This window comes from Ascaphus truei, unplaced genomic scaffold (assembly GCF_040206685.1).
Source record: "Ascaphus truei isolate aAscTru1 unplaced genomic scaffold, aAscTru1.hap1 HAP1_SCAFFOLD_367, whole genome shotgun sequence".
Classification (NCBI taxonomy): Eukaryota; Metazoa; Chordata; class Amphibia; order Anura; family Ascaphidae; genus Ascaphus; species Ascaphus truei.
The window spans coordinates 111,166-133,524 of record NW_027456694.1 but is presented as its reverse complement, the minus strand read 5'-3'; the positions used below and the strand labels follow the sequence as shown (position 1 = coordinate 133,524).

General features: G+C 44.7%; 1 protein-coding gene across 1 annotated transcript in view; it reads left to right on the top strand.

Annotated features, from left to right (window-relative positions):
- The window catches only part of LOC142483768 (ankyrin repeat and fibronectin type-III domain-containing protein 1-like), a 161,064-nt gene that overhangs the window by 55,600 nt on the left and 83,105 nt on the right, over positions 1 to 22,359 (top strand). The window contains exons 7-10 of the mRNA XM_075583751.1: positions 14,208 to 14,307; positions 15,155 to 15,287; positions 18,306 to 18,422; positions 21,912 to 22,127. Of these exons, the coding sequence (XP_075439866.1) occupies positions 14,208 to 14,307; positions 15,155 to 15,287; positions 18,306 to 18,422; positions 21,912 to 22,127 (566 nt within the window). The remainder of the gene's footprint in view (positions 1 to 14,207; positions 14,308 to 15,154; positions 15,288 to 18,305; positions 18,423 to 21,911; positions 22,128 to 22,359) is intronic.

The following is a 22,359-nucleotide window of genomic DNA, read 5'->3' as shown; positions in this document are numbered from 1 at the left end:
TTCCCTATAACCATTCCCTATAACTCCACCCTAACTGCTCCTATAACCATTCCCTATAACCCCTCCCTATAACTCCTCCCCTAACTGTTCCTAGTACCACTCCCTATAACTCCTCCCCTAACTGCTCATATAACCACTCCCTATAACTCCTCCCCTAACTGCTCCTGTAACCTCTCCCTATAACTCCTCCCCTAACTGCTCATATAACCACTCCCTATAACTCCTCCCCTAACTGCTCCTATAACCGCTCCCTATAACTCCTCCCCTAACTGCTCCTGTAACCTCTCCCTATAACTCCTCCCTTAACTGGTCCATTCAAAACTATCACACCTTCAGTATGACACAACCTACATATCTCCGGCAAGTAGAGCTATGAACTTCATCTATGCAGAAATAAGAAAGGCTAGATCAGGGGCGGCCAGCAGGTCAGGTTTTCAGGATATCCCCGCTTCAGCACAGGTGGCTCAATCAGTCTCCGCTTCAGCACAGGTGGCTCAATCAGTCCTTGCTTCAGCTGAGCCACTGATTGAGCCATCTGTGCTGAAGCAGGGATATCCTGAAACCCCGACCTGTTGGTGGCCGCTAAGGACTGGAGTTGGCCGCCCCTTGAGGTAGACGATGGGTAATTACAGGTGTTTATGCATCATGGAGGGTTAAAGGGACGGGCATTTTTGCTTGTGCCAGAGAAAAACTAGCTGTGTAGCACTCCTGAGCAGCACACACGGTGTGTAAGCGAGTAAACAAGAAGACAAGAACAGTCTCCCACAGATCCCCTTTAACACTGCACAGACAGGCTAATTAAGTGTTAATAGGGGTATAATGCTCCCTGATATGTGTGCAAACAAGCTGTAGGGGAAATCAAATGTAATCGCACCAAGTTCTATGGATGAACAATTACCAATACAAGCCTAATAGGCAAAACAATAAAGAATTTATTCTAATTAATGTAACATAACGACGCATAATCAATACACATAAAAACCATTAAAACACAAGGTGTGGGTGATAAAAGGAGATTACATGCTATATTAGTATCATATATATTTACACTGTGTGTAAACCTGGCCCTCTTTCCAATGTGTTATAAGACAATACCTTCGTAAAACAGACAAATAATCCATATGAACTGTGCAAACAGGAAGCCAAAGGTTATTTTATTGAGGAAATCGCCGATTCGTGCTCCACAATAGTCTTTAAACGCCCTAATTGTCCACTTTCCTGGCATTTCAGACTCACGATTTACATCTGCTATTGATTGAATGCGGTAGATAAATTTGCTTTGGGATCATTGCTCAAAATCCCCGAGAAAAAAAAAATCGATCTATTTGGTTAAACTGGTGTCATCCGAGATGACAATTAAGATTACAAAGGGGTCAGGCTGCTTTTGGTCACTATGGTAACTGTTCAGCATCGGAGAGAGGGAGACGAGCACCGTGGAAATGCTACATGTTGTAACACACGGTTTTCAGAGGGGATGTATTGTGTATTTCTGCTGACTTTTCCCTCCAGCTGTTTATTGGGGTAGCCGGGTCACTCTGCGTTGATTATTTACATAGGATTGAAGCAGGGGGAGCTGAGCCCCCCATTAATTTCGGCTCGGGGGACCCACTGTGTCCAGAGGTATGGAGTGCCGGCAGCAGCTCTGGCTGGGGTGTAAAGTTTAAAGCTCCCACGTCACGTGGGCCAATCGGAAACCGGGTCGGATGACGTCACGGCTTCCCATTGGCCCGCAGGGTGCTTGAGCTTTGAAAAGTGGCCTTTACATGACTCCCGACTCCCGACAGAGGTCTGCATATCGAGAAGCAGGGGGTCACCGGAGCTGAACCAATTGAGGTTCAGTTATGGAGACCCCCTGCTCCAAGCCCATGTATAAAGTCCCAAAAGGTAACCGCCCGTTTGGGTTGACTTATTTAGATTCACGATCACTGTAGATTATTTTGTAGCCTCCATTCACAAACGCGATGCTTCACTGTCGGGATCCCCAGTCGTCCACCGTTGGATTGTTGACGCAGTGAAACGAGTTTTCTCCGAGCTCCGTGCACTACTATTTCATCCGTGAAGAACTCGCAGTTGGTCCATTTCAAGGTATCGCATATACCTCAAACCTATACCTCTCCAGGACCAATACTAGAAGAACAGGATTGGCCAACTCGAGTCGTCAAAGGCCACCAACAGGTCAGGTTTTCAGGATATCCCTGCTTCAGCACAGGTGGCTCAATCCGTAGCTCAGTCAACGACTGAAGCCCTGGGGAACTGGAGTTGGCCACACCTGTACCGGAACTTATCTGGGATGAAATAAGAAGGGATAGATAATAGTGAACGATTAATGTTGTGTTTTTGTGTTTGCACTAGTGACTAGGATAGTGCACCCGCCTTATCGTGGTTTCTCTCACTTTCCTTGCACCCTTTTCTGTGACTTCCCCATCTACTTTCTGTATCTCTCAGTGTGTATATCCCTGCTATCACTCAGAGCCCTCCTCATACTGTAGGTCCTCTAGGCCAGGGGGGCGCAAACTGGTGGCGCGCCCAGGATTTTCTGGGCTGGGATACTGCAATATACTGCGATATGTTGCCATATACTGCATTGTACTGTGATATGTTGTGATATACTGCATTACGCTGTGATATGCTGCGATATACTGCTGATCTTGGAGGTATGCCTTTTTTTTTTGCCTCTTTGAGTGCCCTGTTCCCTAACTATATACTTTTTTTTCGCACAGCATGTGAGTTTGTGAATTTAAAACACCGCATTGGCTCTTTCTGTTCGCTGCTTAATTAGTACCAGTGTCTCCGTTAATTGAGGGAATGTTTAGATCGGGTAACCGCTCCGCAGCAAACCTTCCGAGGTTTAATCGGCGGTACAGTTCAAGGAAGAACAAGCAAACACTGATTTGTGGAAAGAGCTGTTTCAGTCGGGGGGGGGGGGAATATGTACCAGATGGCCAGTTATTTGGGGAGTGCACCACATCCAAATGTAAACTAACGAGACCATTATTGGCCTGGTAATTATCCCGTTGCAATAGTGCGGCGATGGCACGGCAGACAGGGCAGTTAAAGGAGATAGAAGGGTGGATATCAGCCGTAGAGCCCAACATATTTCCTCGATTTGAGCGCTGGTAATGTTACGCCAATGGAAAGATGATGGCGCTGGTGGTTTCGTTACTGAAAAGTATTTAACACATTCCTTTAGATGCCGATGGGCCCGCCGACCGCTTTCCCGGGCGCCAGGACTTGAGTCTCCAACAGGGCCCTGGGTTATTGAGCGGGTGAGGAAGTTAGGGAGGGGGATTCTGAGAAAAGAAGGGAGGGGGGAGAGTTTGAGAGGGGGTGGGAAAGAGTGAGATGGAGGAGCAAGTGGGGGAATGTTAGGAGGGAGGAGCGTGAGAAAGAAAGGGGGGGTATGAGAGTGAGAGGGGAGAGAATGAGAGAGAGGGGCAGGGAGTGAGAGAGAGAGGGAGGGGTAGGAGTGAGAGAGAGAGGGACAGATAAGGGGGAGATGGGGGGATAGTGAGAAAGAGGGTAAAGTAAGAGAGGGGGGTAGAGTGATGGAGAGGGTGGAAGTGTGTTTGAGAGAGGGAGAAAGGGGAAGTGTGTGTGAAGAATAGAGAGGTGGGAGTGTGTGAGATACGGGGGTGGGGGGGGGAAACAAATAGCATGGCCAGCAACATGGGGAAAGTGGATGCCTCTCTCCTCCGGGCCCTACCTGTGGAGCAGAGGTTCGGGGTCTGTCCAGGCCATTCCCAGATGGCCGAGAGCAGAAGTCGGGTTCGTCTCCCGCTGTACTATTTTAAATCAATACAGTATCACACTACGCCCTTCTATCATGCATTTTGTCTTTTCATGTATTCATCATGTGAGTAGGCCGTCATTCTCCGTTTTCAGCCCCATCTGTGTTTAACGCCCTCATTTCCCTGGTATTGGGCTAAACATATTATTCTCTGGGCCTGTTTGTGCTCTGTCATTTGTTATACAGTGCGATGTACACTGCAGCAATATACAGCTCAACCCCCTTATAACGCTGCGCTTGGGGTCCAAAGAATCACCTCGCGCTATAAGCGGATCGCGTTAGAAATAATGTACAATTGTACGCATTGTACAATAAAGTAGTTAAGACGCCAATAATCGTGTTGTAAAGTATTCATACATACGAAAATTGGGAGCCGCGCTCGCATCGCGTTATAAGCGGATTCGTGTTGTAGCGGATCGCGTTATAACGGGGTTGAGCTGTATAAGAATGTTTCATTTTTAATATAATTCATTCTGCTATTAGTCTTTCACACTGTTGTCAAATATTGGGTGGGTGAGCAGATAATATTTTTGCTTGTTGCATTTTGAAAGGCTAATCTTATTGAATTGTTTTTTTATGTGGATACAGTAGAAATGAGGTTTTCTAATAACCTTTGTGGTCTTGTTTTGTCCATGTAGCAATTTAAGGGCTATTTATGTGTGTGTGTATGTACGCTACCTGCCCTTTGAAATTATGTCCAAATATCTTATCGCGGGCGCCTGATTTAAGTCGTTATCGTTAAACATGTCATTAACAAACACCCAAAACAGCGAAATAAAACCCAGCGTTAGCGGCAGAGAGGGAAATGCTTTTGTCATGGCGCCGTGATGTTGGTGACGTCACTGTCCCACCTCCCGATCGCGCGTGGGGCGGGGATGGGGTTTAGGGCGACTCCCCATAGCTTGGAATGTAACTGCTCTGTTCCAGGGGACCCCTTGTTTAAAATAAAAGATATATGCATATACAGTATAAAGAGGAGGAATTTAAGTCGTTATCGTTAAACATGTCATTAACAAACACCCAAAACAGCGAAATAAAACCCAGCGTTAGCGGCAGAGAGGGAAATGCTTTCGTTTTGGTGGATTAAGGGGAAATAACTTGCGGAAAACTTCAAAGAACGGGACATGTTACAAAGGAGATGAACACATGTAAACGGCTAATTAAGACGGATTCGGGTGGGGACAAGGTGGAAAAATGAATTGCGGTTTATTTATATTTCCGACTAAGGCACGGCCACGGGAGGGAATTAGTTCACACCTAATTCTTGGATAAACTGCGTCTTAGTCCTAAATGCTTCAAGTCAGTTTTCAGGCAGCTGAAAGGCATTCTTCACCGGGGTGGCTAATACGTTGATGGCAGAAGAACGTGTTGGGATTTGAAGGGAGCCAATGGTATCATGGGCGGTGTCTTCCGGGAAAAAATGGGGGACTTGACATAGTACATCATCCTGTTATGATATAATAATAGCACGTTGCTAGTTTTGCTTGGCACTTTATAGAGACATTTTGCAGGCACAGGTCCCTGCCCCGTGGAGCTTACAATCTGTGATTTTGGTGCCTGAGGCACAGGGAGATAAGGTGACTTGCCTAAGGCTGCGTCCATGGAAGGACAGGCAGCGCTGAGGCGTGCGGACGCTCCGCACTGAGCCCCGGCATGGGGATGTCTTGAGAGGGGGCTCCCACGAGCGTCCGCAGGCGTGCTGAGGAGTTGGGGTTTTCAGCCGACAGCCAAAGCTGTTTTTCAGCGCGCTGTTGGCTGAAAACCTCCACTCACAGCAAAGCAGCGTCAACGTCACGGCGCCGGGATGTCGGTGACGTCACTGTCCCACCTCCCGATCGCGCGTGGGGCGGGGATGGGGTTTAGGGCGACTCCCCATAGCTTGGAATGTAACTGCTCTGTTCCAGGGGACCCCTTGTTTAAAATAAAAGATATATGCATATACAGTATAAAGAGGAGGAACTAGGTATTTTGGCGAGTTCTACCCACTGTGTCTCCCCCCGCCCCCCTTGCCCCACATTCTCTCGGTGCCCCTCCACTCCACCCCCATTCGCTCTCCTGTCCAACACCTCTGCCCCCTCATCTCCATTCGCTCTCACTTCCCCATCTCCCCATTCTCTCTCTCCCCCTTTATCCCCACATTCTCTCTCTCTCCCCCCTCCTCCCTCATTCTCTCTCCTCTCATTCTCTCTCACTCCCGCCTCCTCCTCCCATTTTCTCTCCCCAGCCCTCCATTTTCTTTCCCTCCTCCCCCCCCCCCATTCCCTCTCACTCCTCCTCCCCCATTCTCCCCCTATTCTCTCTTACCCCCCTCTTCCCACCATTCTCTCACTCTCCCACCCTCCCCCCATTCTCTCTCACTCCTACTCCCCCCATTCTCTCACTCCCGCCTCATCCCCCCATTCTCTCTCACTCCCCCATTCTCTCCCCCCCTCCTCTCACCTGGACAGGTACTGTCTTTAAGCTTTCTGTGTACCGCGTGCTGTAACTGTGACGCGCTTTGAGCCCCAATGGGAAAAAAGAGCTATACAGTATGAACTACAGTTATTAGTATATGATCAGCATACAGGAGGGAAAAATATAATATAACACAAATAGAATAAAACAATTGGTTCGAGAAAATCTCCCAGTTTGAGGATAGCCAAAATGTGGTCGATTAAAAGGGAATGTTAAAAATGACCGATACTCATTAAAAGAAAACAAAGCTTTATTTTTCCCCCCCAAATAGCTCTGTATAAAAATGGAAATTAATTGAAAACACACCGTCTCCAAACTGTTTGGATCAGCGAGGGTCTTTGGAAGATGCCTAATATGACCACATCGCCCGGGGAATATATCCATGCAGACTTGTTTTCATGTGTTTAATCTTCTGGAAAACGCAAATGATTAGGAAAAAAAACAAAGTCATTCATTTCTCTTTATAATACCCCAGCACCCGAGCGGGGCTAAATTACAATGATTACATATTTTGACAACCCATTTAATTGCATAAACTTCTTTTTGTGTGTGTGTGTGTGTGTGTGTGTGTGTGTGTGTGTGTGTGTGTGTGTGTGTGTGTGTGTGTGTGTGTGTGTGTATCAATCATTCCAGCTCTGTGCTTTTTACATGGAAGCAATTATGAGATTAACCGGTTATCTGCCAGAAAGGGTTGCACAAAGAAAGTGAAAGAGTTAAAAAAAAAGTCGTTCCCCCGACAGACATTTTTTTTCCCCCCCTCTCAACCCTCCCTCTTATTTTGGGAGGCGACCCTTGTTAATATCAGCTCCGGGGACCCCCTGGCTCTTGGGATACTTTCCGAGGAAGGTGCAGCTGGTTCCTCTCCCTCCCCGGGGGAAACAAAATGGAGGTTTCAATCTCTTGCTGTCACACGGGGCAAAAGGAAGCCGCAGTGTCATTCGTCGGGGCGTCATCCCATTGGCCGGCGTGACGCAGGGGACTGAAACCAACCAGGAAGTGGCGCGTGGCAACTTCCTCTGCAAGAATCTCGGGGACCGCAGGGCCGAAATGAACTTGCTCGGGAAACCCCCTTCTTTCCATTGAGATTAAAAAAAAGAAAGCTACGGTATGGATTCAACCAGGAAGGGAGCTTTGAAGGGCGATTAGAGGACATTAAGGCTGCACGTCGGTTGGGACACTAGAGAGGTTACTGACGTGAATATTTCCCTGATAATTCAATTCTCAGGCACAGACACGTTGGAGTCTTTTCAAGAGACGCTCCTTGCGACACTATTTTTCGTGTGTTTAAAATATATATATATGTTAGAAGCAGGGGGTCTCTGGAGCTGAACCGCGTTTATTTCAGCTGTGAGGACCCCCTGCCCCCCTCCCCCCCCCGAGATACTTACCTCGGAAAGGGGTGCCGGTAGCAGCCCAGACAGGGCTAGTCGGGTCTATCGAAATGGCGGCTTTAATTGTCCCGCGTCCGGCTGGCCAATCAGAAGCCGTGACGTCATCCCTCGCGGCTTCTTATTGGCCCACTTGACGCGGAAGCTTTAAGCTGCAAAGATATATACCGCCTGCGCCTGCCGAGGTGAGTATCTCGGGAAGTAGGGGGTCCCCGGGCCTGTCATCAGCGCGCTTCAACTCCAGAGACCCCCTGCTTCAAAATCAAAGCATAAGGTGTCGCCAGAAGTGCTGCTTTAAAATGGCATATCCCGGCAAAATGAGGCTTATTTTGGTTTTGGTCTTCTTAAGGCAACAAACTCCCCACAACCTTTCCAGTCTTAACAAAATAAACACGCTGCTAAGAACAAATAAAAATTCCCATCAGCCCCGGAAAGGCGAGGGAAAGATGTCAAGTTTGACACAATGATGAAATCTCAGGTTCTTGTTTAATAGGGGCGCCCCGCTTAGTATGCCGAAATCGACATGTTTTTTACACAGCCTAACAATGTAACTAGCGTCTTTAAAAATAATATCAGTATTCTGTAAAGTTTTTTAACTTTGTGTCCTGTAAGCTTTTTTTATTATTAGAAAGGGTCGGCGTTCCTTACAGTGCATCTGATCTCAGACGCGCTATTAGAGAGGGTTGGGGTTCTTACAATGCATCTGATCTCAGAAGCGCTATTAGAGATGGTTGGGGTTCATTACAATGCATCTGTTCTCAGACGCTCTTTTAGAGAGGGTTGGGGTTCCTTACAATGCATCTGATCACAGACGCGCTATTAGAGAGGGTTGGGGTTCCTTACAATGCATCTGATCTCAGACGCGCTATTAGAGAGGGTTGGGGTTCATTACAATGCATCTGTTCTCAGACGCTCTTTTAGAGAGGGTTGGGGTTCCTTACAATGCATCTGATCACAGACGCGCTATTAGAGAGGGTTGGGGTTCCTTACAATGCATCTGATCTCAGACGCGATATTAGAGAGGGTTGGGGTTCATTACAATGCATCTGATCTCAGACATGCTATTAGAGAGGGTTGGGGTTCCTCACAAAGCATCTGATCACAGACGCGCTATTAGAGAGGGTTGGGGTTCCTTACAATGCATCTGATCTCAGACGCGCTATTAGAGAGGGTTGGGGTTCCTTACAATGCATCTGATCACAGACGCGCTATTAAAGAGGGTCGGGGTTCCTCAGAATTCCACATAGGGTTCCTTAACCAAATTAAGGCTAGAAACCACTGCTCTTGATAAAGGCTCTCGGAGTTCCTGTTTTGTGTGTGTGTGTGCGTGCGTGCGTGTGTGCGTGCGTGCGCGTGTGCGTGTGTGTGCGTGCGTGCGTGTGTGCGTGCGTGCGCGCGTGTGTGTGTGTGCGTGTGTGTGTGCGTGTGTGTACCAGTGCTGTATTTTGCTTAACTTGACCATTACATTGAAGGCCTCGCATTGCATTCCTCAGCAGCATACAATAGCTGCCCTTTTAATCTGGTAATTCTGTATCTGGTTACCGGTATGTTCTCGCATTCACGTATCTGGCCACTCATTTCAACAGCCTCATTCCTGGGCCACACGAGCTGCCCCTGCGGCTTCACCTTTCTCACCCCCTTTCATAGAAGCACACCAAACAGATACGTGTCGCAGTGTGACCCCTGTGCTCCCCAGCAATCCGCCCCCCATTCTGCCGGGGTTATATTGGAATGAATGCATTAACAGGCCACTGACAGCTTCTTTCATACCTCCCTAAAACAGCCCGGTTGTCAAAGGCTTTACAAATAACAGGGTGACCTCTCTATCCCCGGATTATCCTATTAATTCCTTCAAGTCTTTTTTTGTTTTGTTTGTTTTCTTGCAGTTTCTGTTTGTGTGCACTGCCTTCCAGGATAAATAGCCTAAACCCCAAAATAAATGTGTTATGTGTTATTTTAGTAGTAAGGATAACACATGTATTGCTATTATATGCTCATATTATTATTTATTTATTTTTTTGTAGAAAAGTTCCGCTCTACTGTAATATTATTAAACATAAGCATGTTGCTTATAAATAACCCATTAAATATATGCAGTATATAGATAAATATAGATATATTAGATATTTATATATATCATCACATTAGCATTATACATTATACAGGCATACCCCGCTTTAAGTACACTCACTTTTAGTACACTCGCGAGTAAGTACATAATGCCCAATAGGCAAACGGCAGCTCACGCATGCGCCTGTCAGCACGTCCTGAACAGCAATACCGGCCCCCTACCTGTACCGAAGCTATGCGCAAGCAGGGAGACTGTAGAGCCTGTAACAAATGCGTTATTTACATCAGTTATGCACGTATATAACGATTGCAGTACAGTACATGCATCGATAAGTGGGGAAAAGGTAGTGCTTCACTTTAAGTACATTTTCGCTTTACATACATGCTCCGGTCCCATTGCGTACGTTAATGCGGGGTATGCCTGTATATATATATTTTTTTATTACTATATAGCACCATTTATGTACACAGCGCTTCACAGCAGTAATACACGTGACATAATAATATAACACATAATGGGAACAAGTGCTTCAGACATGACAGTAAGAATAGGAAAGAGGAGGTCCCTGCCCCGAAGAGCTTACAATCTATTTTTAAAAATTAAAAAAAAAGAATTGAGCAATTGCTGCATTTAAAGTCACATCAACCCCCAACCGTTTAAATAGCTAAGTGCACATGACTCTGTGTTTTGGATATGGTTCTTAAAAAAAAAAATCCATGTTTTAATTTTGCCAAAACTCATCAAAAGTTTTCGGTTTTGTATTACTGGGAAAATGTGAATCTGATTTTTTTTTTAAATGATAACGTTAGAGCAACTTTTATACTTGTTATTTAACTGTTTAAATAATTTACAATACATTTAGCAATAAATAGTAATGTTGATTGTATTTGTAACCCGCCCCCCCCCCCTTTGGGATTACTATTTTTTACTTAAAATGGTAAGGGCAATAAAGGGTTAACACTGTGTGCTTGGAATGTGCAATGCCCCTCTCCCAATACATGGCACAGGGTGGCTAGGCAGGAAACTTGCCACGCCCACCTTCTAGAAGGCGTTTGTCCTGTCACATGGTATAGGATGACTAAGTATAATCCAACCCACTCTCCCTGTAGGCATAGTAACCAGTGATGTCACTAGTAGGTATATATAGTGAGGGTGGAAAGTTCCAGATCCAGGTCCCAAGAGGAGACACAGATGGGGGACCTCACTGTATATAGTGTGTCATGTTTATGTGTAGAGCTATATGTGTAAGGACCTGGTCACCTTTATGATTTTATAGTCAGGGAACGTTCCCCTTGTAGTCATTGCCCGTAGCAATGGTCCGAGGTTAGTCGTCTGCCCTGGGAGAGGATGCATGGTACTCTGGGGGGGAATCCTTTTAAACAGAGGGTTCCGGAGCACCGCGAAATTGGCAACTACTGACCAGTTCTAAATGCAAGCCCCTTCTGATGCTTTGGGGTAAGGAGGGTTCTCGTCAGGGTGACCGGATATGTATCCCTGACGATGGAAGTATCTCAACCCGCGGGTCCTGGTGGGAAGGATGCAACTCCAAACACAGACAGAGAATACAAGGCAGATCCAGTGCTAAGGGTATCAAGTCTAGAACCTCCCTAGGGTAGTGGTGAGAGCTGTCCAGGGAAGAATACCTAATGTAACTGTATTATTTGTCACTCATTATTGTCTGAAGGAAAGATGTCCTTGTATGTGGATCCAACTCAATGGAGCCAATAAAAATCTTGTTTGTACCAATAAAGTTCCTGGCACCGCTCATTACACCACAGGAGGTGACAGTACGACAGCATAGAGTCACTGAACATGGCGGCACACAGAAGAAAACAATGGCGCCCATCACTTGGGATGACATAGATTGAATATTTAATTGATATTTAGACCTTGAATCTCGAATGTTTTCATTTACAAAGTTATTACAGGAAAACATTTAGATTCATTTTGTTTGTTCTTTTAAATCAGGGTTTAAACAGTGTCTGTGGGCCACAATATGTATTTGTCTTTCCTGTACTGATCCCATATTTAATTATACATCCTTGTTCTTCTACTATTTCGAATTGTACATTTGTCCTATAAAATAGGGCGGGAAAAGAGTCCTCTTCTAGAATGCAGCCTTCAAAGTAGAAGTAGGGTTACTCCAGGGTTTGAAAGTCAAACAAACGTAATTGGTACCCTATTCCCTCCAGTTCCACAACACTTTGACCACTGATTGGAACTACATATGTGAAATGTGTGATGACAAGAGCGTTTGAGACGGCCATCCATTCCAGATAGCATTATGTTGGCTCCAAAGACCGCTAACATGATGTCAATGGCTTATGCAGCAGTGTGAATGATGTCATTGTGTTGGCCCTTGGACTAATAAGATAGAAATAAGCTAAAGCGCTCCAATGCAGGTATATAAGAATTTAAATATGCCAAACCACTGAGCAAGGTATAAGGAATGAGTAATGATATTAGTACTTAATATCCAATGGTATGGGTACTATCCTCCTGAAGACAGGTGGTAGATGGTACAAGCCCACCCACCATCAGTCTCATTGGCAGGTTCCCCTGAACAATATAATACTCACATTCCCTTGAAGTGGTAGGCAGGCCGTGCAGCTTCCAAGGTATAGTTAACAGGGTCAATGAAGGAAGGAAAAAGCGCACAAGCAAAAACGGAGCTAAGACTAATAGCATGATGTCATAATGTTGGCCCTTGGAGTAGTAGCATGATGATACTGGCTCGTGGTATAGTAAGCATGATGGCATCATATTGGCTCATGGACATTAGACCGTAACCGTGATGGCATAATACTGGCTCGTGGGACAATATAGCTGATGTTATAGTATTGGCTTATATTACAGTAAGTATGATGTCACAATATTGGCCGACAGTACTGTAAGAATGATGCAATGGTAACCGTGTATGTGAAAGAGAAGATGGAAACAACCTTTATTACAACTCAACTTAAATGAGATTTCCCAGTGTTATTGATCAGCAAACAGTATATACCCTTCATGCAAACAGTATATACCCTTCATGCCTTCATCAATACATGATCCCAGGAAATAAGCTATTATTAAAGTTCTGCATTTCAAATAATGTGTGTGCTGAAGAATAGTGAATACTCTTGATAAGGATAAAGGTCTGTATTTACTAGGCCGTGCTATTCCATTAGACATCTTTTGGCGCAGGACCACGCCTTACGACCTGTTCACTTGAATGGAAGGTGTCTTATACCTCTGCTTAGTAAATATGGGCTAACGTGCTTATAATGCCAAGGCACGTTAACTTTTCTAGTGCCAGGCGCTCCTGTTACATTAACGTGACGGGATCAGACTCTGGATACAGGGAATCGGGGTGGGGGGGGAGTGCGCTCCATTTCTATTTTAATGGGGCCGGCAACTCAGAATGGTCAGCCCAATCTGCGCTTGTAAAACAAGCATTTGCACATGACGTACCTGGTACTTGATTAGGGTTCCCAATGTCCCAAGAGCCATGATGTTCCAGGTACGTCAAGAGGACACGTTAAAGGTTAACTAATTAAAAAATGTATTCAATTTACGGTCCTTGCTCGTATTGATAAGATAATACACTGGTGATGGTTCCTACTACTTTTATTATAGATTATTACCACTTGTTCATATTGCAACTAGGTTTACTATACACCGTTATATCTGGACTTTTTCTGTGCTGTACGCCACTTTAGCTCCAGGCTGCCATGAGAAGTCTCCAGGCGACGTGTTGGACCCTCCTGTGTCAGGAGCAAGAAGAAAGACCAGGAAGCTCCAAAATATCTTCCCGAAGACTTGCAACGTTTTTTTTTTCTTTTGGAGAGGCACAGGGAGATAGGATGACTTGCCCAAGGTCACAAGGAGCCAACACCGGGAATTGAACGAGGTTCCCCTGCTTCAAACTCAGTGCCAGAGTCAGTGTCTAAAACTAGCAGCGCTATACAGGAACAAACTATTATTATTATTATTATTATTATTATTATTATTACTAAGGGCCCTTATCCTAAATTACAGTGATTTTCACATGATGGTAAAAGGAAGGAGATAAGTGAAGAGAAATGTACTGCATTCCTCTGCAGCACATAGTGAGACATTACTGACGCATCACCTGAACGGTCGGATGAGGCATCGTCAACTGTTACCCTAATTCTCACTATATTCAGCAGATGCTGTAAGGAAAAACAAAAGTATTGAAAAAAAGGTCAGAGCACACAATTAAGGGATGCGTGGATCTAATCCCAGTTTTAACCTTCTTCAGGATTATGGATTGAGAGGTCAATCAATGCATGTTAAATGAAGCTACGTCGGTGGGGTCACCCCCTTTTGCTATTGTGTCAGAAGAGCAACTGGTAGCGGATCTGTTTTGTGCTTGCTTCTGACCCCAATCGTACGTCTATCCTTGTAAGCATTTTTGAGTGGATTAGATAACATTCACATTTAATGGTACCGTTTCTGTTGAATGAATAGCTCGATAATAAGCCCTTCAACGGTTCATTTTCAGAAAGCGCGAAATTACAAAACCCAAGTCGCAAACAGTCCGTCTCCAGAAGTCTGAAGCATCTTTTCCACTCGTCGAACAAGTTTGTGAAGACCTTAAAAAGGTTGGTGCCTGGCAATTAAACGGTATTTTTAATACTGTGCGTTGGGCGGGGAAGAGGGTAGATATTTCTATATTGCTGGTGGTCTATGTGAAGGGCGTGGATAGGAGAGGGTTAATAAACATATAGTTAAGAATAAAGGGTTAACACGAGTAGGGGCCTCAGACAGGTTTCCCAAGGACTCGAATTTCGTCCTTGAAAGTTGGGCCTGGCCATCTTCCAGCGCTGGTCGGCCGGGCAACTCGCAGCCTCTGGACCCAGCTTGTCCCGGCTCTCTGCTCATGGTTAAAGCAGAAATATATTGAGCAGGTGGCAATATAAAGCAGTACTGAGCATGTCTAGTGTGACTGCAGATACAATGTTGTAGACACAATTATTGGTAATGTGCTCTCTTCTGCTGCCATATTTTTTGCCCCTTCTTTAAACAGCAATAAATATACTTCTATAGGGCCTGGGTGTGTATAGAGCAGGGGTGGGCAACTCCAGTCCTCAGAGGCCACCAACAAGTCAGGTTTTCCGGATACCCCTGCTTCAGCACAGGTGCTGCAGTCATTGATTGAGCCACCTGTGCTGAAGCAGGGATATCCTTAAAGCCTGACCTGTTGGAGGCCCTCGAGGACTGGAGTTGGCCACCCCTGGTTTAGTAAGAGTGTTGTGATGCGTATGTCTGTAAACCAAGATAGATTTAGTAAAACACACTATTTTTCGACAACTTTATGAACATAACAAGCAGCGCTACCCTGGACCTGCAAATAAAAATTGAGGTGTTGTTCCACAGGAGCGCAGAATTTCCTCCCCCCTAGAAAACCGAAAGTGCTGCAAGTCAGTGAGTGTCTCTCTTTGCTTCCAGGGGCCTCTACATCGCTGTGATATTTTATTACAAAGACAATATGTTAGTAACCAATGAAGATCAAATACCAATCGTAGAAATCGATGACTCCAGCACCAGTTCTATTATGCAAGATTTTCTGTGGTTTACAAAGGTAAGTTCCGCTCGTTTCTTTACACGCCGTTCACCGTTTGCAGATATAGCAGACGTTCTCACGCCCGTAATGATGTCACAGTGGAGCTATTTAAACAATAGTCAAGGAGATAACACACGTGTTATTTCATGTGTTATTTTGTGTGTTAACAGTGGTAATGACGTCTGCATATCGTTGCACTGGTTTGGATGCCTCAGAGCAGTGGTTCCCACCCTATTTCACAACGCACCGCTTTGGGTATTGGGTGGTAAGAAGTCTTCGGCCATAAGACACGTTCCTTCATTGGAAGACACATTACAGGCCATTCAAGTTAAAGGGTCAAGGTGTCTTCCGGAAGGCGTCCATGGCAGAAGACTTCTTTGTAAATAAGGGTCAATGTCCTACAGAGTGGTACTCCATGATACTATGGTTTCTACGCCTGAGGGTGCAAGAGTGTGGGGGCAATTAAACACAAGAACAACATTCACATAGGGCTACTAATTTTTATACAAGGGACACCAGAGGCTAGTGTAAAACAATAGGATTGGTTAGTGGAGATTTGTTTCCCTTTGTTCGATCACCGTTCTGCAACCTCTGATAGGGAGACCGACCTTGGTGTTTCTGTCTTTCTCCATTCTCTGCTTTAATAATCAGTTTTCATTGTATCTGTTTAAATATTGCACGTTAGCGATGTGGGTACTACAGAGAGAGAGAGGCGAGATATCACTATGGGCTGAAGTGGCTCAGTGGGTGAAGGCGCCGCCTCTGACTGCTTCCAATCCCGGTGTCGGCTCATGGTGCCTGTCACTTTATCTCCTTGTGCCTCCAGCAGCAAATCTGGATTCTAAAATATAATGATCAGCAGCTGTAAGTTTTAACGATATCCCTGCTTCAGCACAGGTGGCTCAGTGGAATATATAAGAACAAGACAATACAGAGTCACACAGGACTTTGTAAATAAAACGCAATAGTGGCAAATAAAATAAGGCCTTAAAATAAGGGTAAACGCAATGATACCGCATATATATATATATATATATATATATATTCTAACAAGTGTGAACATACAGTAGTGCTCTTGTTAAAATCAGGAAAGGAGTATAGATAATAGGATATGAGGCAAAGTGCCTGGATGGCAGTGATTGTAACACAGGGTTGAAGACCTGCTCGTATAGTAAGAACAGACTCCCCTAATAGGTGTGAATTAAAGTGCTAAATGGTATATTATGTTAGCCGCAGTGAATCAGATAAGAGCTATTGAATAATATTAAATGTGGAGTCTAATTCTTATTAATAATAAGAGCTGAGACATAGCCTCAGTTAGCAATGGAATAATAGCTTGGGTTGTCAGTAAGAGATAAAGGTATAAACCTATCTCTTACAGTGGAGATCTAATCTATAGAATAATGCTACTGTGGCAATTGGGTGAGGAGATCCCCATTCTGCATATATATCGTTATCGTAGCATAATGTTTGCTCTCTTCCGCTTTAAGTACGTCTCGGCGTTACGCCGATACAGACCCGGAAATAGGTCTTTAACTCAAGTATAGAAACAGAGGAGAGGGAAATAACGCCACGTTACCTAAATCATACCTGCAGTGACAGTGGTGTTGCACCCATCCAGACCCTATAAGCCCCAATTTCTGAGTGTGGATGAGAATTACCCTAACATTAAGTCCCCGCGCGTGATGGACTTTTTGTGGGTTTGCAAAGTTGTGATAACGCCTGATTTGCATATAATTTGCATGTCATTATGACTCATGGCCATTAATAAACCCCGTGCTCTTGATTATGCCATTCATTTTGAAAAAGGCCCTTTGAGGTCGAAACGTCGTTCTTTGGCAGTAAATAGCTTTACAGAAATCCGCAGTGCCCTGCTTCCTTCATTCATTCTTTACCGGACAAAACATGGTTTAACGTGACATTATTAAGACACACTGCGCGTCTTAATGTGACGTTGCGTTGGGTTGTCGCCGCGATGAATGGAAGCTGTTACTTCTGAGCAGTGCGGTAACTTGGGTGTACTTTAACCAATTCACCTTAAGTATGCCTTAGAAATATGACAGTGTATGCAGCGCTGTACCTAGAAATGGCTCCATGATTCGCTGCCCTGAAGAGCTTGCATTCTAATTTTGGTTGCCTGAGACACACGGCCAGAGATAAAGTGACTTACCCCAAGGTTACAAGTAGAGATGTGGAAAACGATACAAAATGCAGTCGTAACATGTTTAGGGTTTTTTATTTATTTTGTTTTTGCTAACAAGGTGGCAAAAGGTTTTGCCAGCTGTTGGCGAAAAACATCGCCAGGCCGTGAACGGAACGTGGCGTGTGCGTCTCAGCATTAAACGATTTGAGAGAATTAAGCATATTAATTAAAATTGCAATGGCCGTTGACTTAATCCTGGCGAACACTGACCTGGCGGTAAAATGGTTTCGCCGGTCAAAAACCCGGCGCATTTAGCAAATTCCCACACGTGTATAATTCCACGGAGAGCCGGCACTGGGAATTGATCAAGGTTCAAAGGTAGTTACAGTACCACCAAGCTAGTCCATGGGGTCCCAGCAGCGTGCCGAACATCGAGATTCATTCTCCCCCTGGAAAAAGAAGTGCTATTTTTAACAGATTACAAATTCATTGTTATCCTTCAAGGAGAAGCTTGTCAGCACCTGTTTAGCAGGAGTATCCACTCTGCATGTGTTCTGCGTGTATTATCCCCGGCTTAGGCGGATAAAAATAACAGAAGTGTCTGCGTATCATCACTCGCCTTTATAGACACAGCGTTACAAAACATATGCTGATGTATAACATGCAGGTATGTCGGAGTGCTGCTCTGCAGGGCATTGAGCACGGAGTGGGCTGACCCCATTGTAGGGCCAAACAGAATGGAGGCTACCTGGTTAATGTTCGCACCTACACCCCCCCCCCCTCCCTGCTCCCCCCACGGCTTTCATTAAAGACACAAATGTCACTTGTTGCTTATGTTTCACTGGGTCTGAACAAAGAGAACCAACGTTGCTTTGATGTGGTGCCTTTTGCAGCTGTCGAGCATGTGGGACGATATCAGGTGGCTGCGGCAGAGTATGTCAATTTCCATGTCCTCATCTACTGCCCTCCAGGCCAGGCAGAAGATGCTGGCAGCAACAGCTCAGATACAGGTTAGAACGGACAATGCTGAAATGTTAACAACCCTCCATACCAATATGAACCAGCCTTTTACTGGAAGGTATTTTGTTTTTTTACTATATATATATATATATATATATATATATATAAATATATATATATATATAAATATATATATATATATATATATATATATATATACTCACACACATATACACATATATACTGTACATATACAGAAACCTAATATTCACAACCTATAGCATGCCCTATGTACTGTATTGACGTGTGATCGTATCCTAAATCAATAATAAACCATAACATATCACCCAAACCAGCGGTTCAGCAGAATGATACGGCACTGCAGGTAAGTACTGAAGAATCTTATATTTAAACCATTACAAAACCAATATGTTGGTCCACAATGGATCTTCATCAGGGCAGTATATTAACAAGAAACAGTGCTACAGTATATCATTCTTCTGAGCCTCTGGTTTGGGGGATGTATTATGATATATATATATATATATATATATATATATATATATATATATATATATATATATATCCCATTATTATTCAGACTATCGCAGCATTTCCACAGGATCCAATGGCAATGTTGGTGCAATATCCCAGTATAACACAGCAGAGAGAACACTGTGTCTGTATATATTATTTGCGTTGCTTTAATACAAAGATGAAGAATAATATCTGACATAGAATTTAGCAGGAACAACGCGTCCCTGCCCTGCAGAGCTTGCAATCTATTTTGTGGCCCCTGAGGCACAGGGAGATAAAGTGACTTTCCCAAGGTCACAAGGAGCTGACACCGGGATTCGAACCAGGGTTCACTTGCCTCAAAAGCTGCCTCTTTCATCCGAGCAGAATAAGCATAAAGCCAAAGATATGCACTTTGAGATGCCCATGGTTTTTTTTTTAGCGCATTACAGATGACGCCAACATCAGCTGGGACTGATTGAGCCACCTGTGCTGAAGCAGGGATATCCTTAAAAGCTGACCAGTTGGTGGCCCTTGAGCACTGGAGTTGGCCACCCCTTGTCATAGATAGTCTCCCAAAGTCTACACCCGACTCCTTTCTGTCAGAGGCTCTAACCTGCCAAGCGAAAGTAACCCGTCAGCCCGACATGTTTTCTCTTGAACGCCCAAAGTTTATTATTGCATTAGCAATGGTGGTGTTGGGGGGAGTCCTGTTGATGTTCTGGATCAATGGAGATTTTGTAAGTGGCCAACTCAAACAAATAAGGGCTAGCTTATGTATCCCTTCCCCACGGAGGAAGTGGCCATATGGTAGCTTAAACATGAGGAATAATTAACTAAAATACTTGCGCGTAGTTTAATCAGTGAGTAATAATAATAATAATTAATAATATTTTTATTAATGAGATGTATTATCTGCCAGCGCTGACCTTGCACCCTTGTTTGCTTTTAGGATGGAAAATAAATGAAAAAAAAGAAAACAGCAGTTTGATTTAACATTGTAGACACTGGGACATTGGTTCATAACAAATGAAAATAACAATGAAAGAAATAGTTTCTCAGTTCAAATGAGCCATTTTCTAGAGAGGAGTTTTTCAGCCGGGGGTCTAATGAGCCCTGGTTTTTCTGAGGGTTCCCTGCAATTTTCAGGTCATTTGAAAATTTACCAAATACAGGAAAATGTACAATTCATCTGATCCCAGCCTGGCAGGCGTGTGTGCAGTGCAGACAGCGGGGCTGTAGCTTTAGAGAGGGTTGGGGTTCCTTACAATGCATCTGATCTCAGACGCGCTATTAGAGAGGCTTGGGGTTCCTTACAATGCATCTGATCTCAGACGCGCTATTAGAGAGGGTTGGGGTTCCTTACAATGCATCTGATCTCAGACGCGCTATTAGAGAGGGTTGGGGTTCCTTACAATGCATCTCATCTCAGACGCGCTATTAGAGAGGGTTGGGGGTCCTTTCAATGCATCTGATCGCAGACGCGCTACTAGAGAGGGTTGGGGTTCCTTACAATGCATCTGATCTCAGACGCGCTATTAGAAAGGGTTGGGGCTCCTTACAATGCATCTGATCTCAGACGCGCTACTAGAGAGGGTTGGGGTTCCTTACAATGCATCTGATCTCAGACACGCTATTGGAGAGGGTTGGGGTTCTTTACAATGCATTTGATCCCAGACGCGCTATTAGAGAGGGTTGGGGTTCCTTACTGTGCAGCTGATCCCAGGCTCGATTGTTGTGCTCTGAAGCTGGAGGATGGGAGGCTCAAGGGCCCGGCGGCAACTAGAGGTAGGTTGTAATTGTTTCTAGGAGGGAGTAGTAATAGTAGTTATATCTTGGGGGGGCTAGTAGTAATTATATCTGGGGGGTGGAAGTAGTAATTGTATCTGGGGAATATTAGAAGGAGGTAGTAGGGCCAAGTTTGGGAGGAAAATTGAGGAGCTCTGTTTTTGCCATGTTAAGTTTAAGTCGGCGGAGGGCCATCCAGGATATCGCAGAGAAACATTCAGAAACTTTGGTCTGTATAGCAGGTGTAAGGTCAGGGGTTGAAAAGTAAATTTGTGTGTCACCTAGAGAGAGTGTGTAAAGAGAAAAGAGAAGAGGTCCCAGGACAGAGCCCTGGGGTTCGCCCACAAAGAGATCGATAGAGGAGGTGGAGGTGTTAGCAAAAGAGACACTGAAAGTACGATCAGAGAGGTAAGAGGAGATCCAGGATAGAGCTTTGTTAAGGATACCAAGAGCATGGAGAATGTGAAGGAGAAGAGGGTGGTCCAGAGTATCAAATGCTGCAGAGAGGTTGAGTAATATGAGCAGAGTGTAGTGACCTTTGTCTTTGGCAGCATGTAGGTCATTCGTTATTTTAGTGAGTGCTGTTTCAGTTAAGTGAGCAGTGCGGAAGCCAGATTGTAGAGGGTCTAGGAGAGAATAGGTGGTGAAGAAATGGAGCAAGCGAGAGAATACAAGGCATTCAAGGAGTTTAGAGGCAAAAGGCAGGAGGGAGAGAGGTCGATAGTTAGAAAGACAGGTAGGGTCAAGCTTGGTGTTTTTGAGTATTGGTATAACTGTTGCATGTTTGAAGGAGCAGGGAAAGGTACCAGAGTAGATATCAGATACAGTATTACTGCGGAAAAGGGACAACTAGCCACGACCGTTCAGCCGCCGGGGGACTGTTGACTGCGGCCATTTTGGCCCTGAGGTAGGTGTTGCGTCTTGGGCAATTATAGTTAGGATTAGGGGTTAAGGTTTATAGGCTAAGGGGTAAGGTAAGGGGTTACGGTTAGGGTTTTTAGGGTAAGGGGTTAGGGTTTTTAGGGTTAGGGGTTACATTACCTGAGACGGCGAACTATTCCGGCGGCCAAAGGTCCCTTTCAGTGAAGCGGCCTCAGCTGAATGTGCGTGGATAATTGTCCTAGACACCACTACTGCAGGTCTGACATCCAAATTGCATCAACCGTATGTATCCTTCCATTTTACAGGATGTTGTAACCGTTTCGATCTTGCAATTTTTCTGTTTATCGTTTCAGAATTTGCTTGGCACCCATAACTTAGGCCGAGTTTATTATGAACCAATAAAGGACAGGCACGGAAACGTCCTAATAGTCACAATTCGGGAAGTGGAGTCGTTATATTCATTTTTCAACGGCAAATGGATCCAAATATCGAAACTCCAAAGCCAGAGGAAGTCTCTCTCCACCCCAGAGGAGCCGACCGCACTGGATATTTTGCTCATAACCATACAGGTAGTGGAAGGATTTTGCGTTAACTCCTTTTCACTGGACGCGCCAATGGAAAACCCCTTCTAAAAGAATTGTATTGTAGGACTAGACAGGACATCCGCTGCACGTTAAATGTCTTTCTCGTATGTTTTCAAAGAAACCCGCACAAAAGCTTTATTTAATATCTTGTCTTTGGTACGTTGATGTAATGTCAATTATGTCTCCAATTCATACATGGTGCTGTGGCATTGGAGTC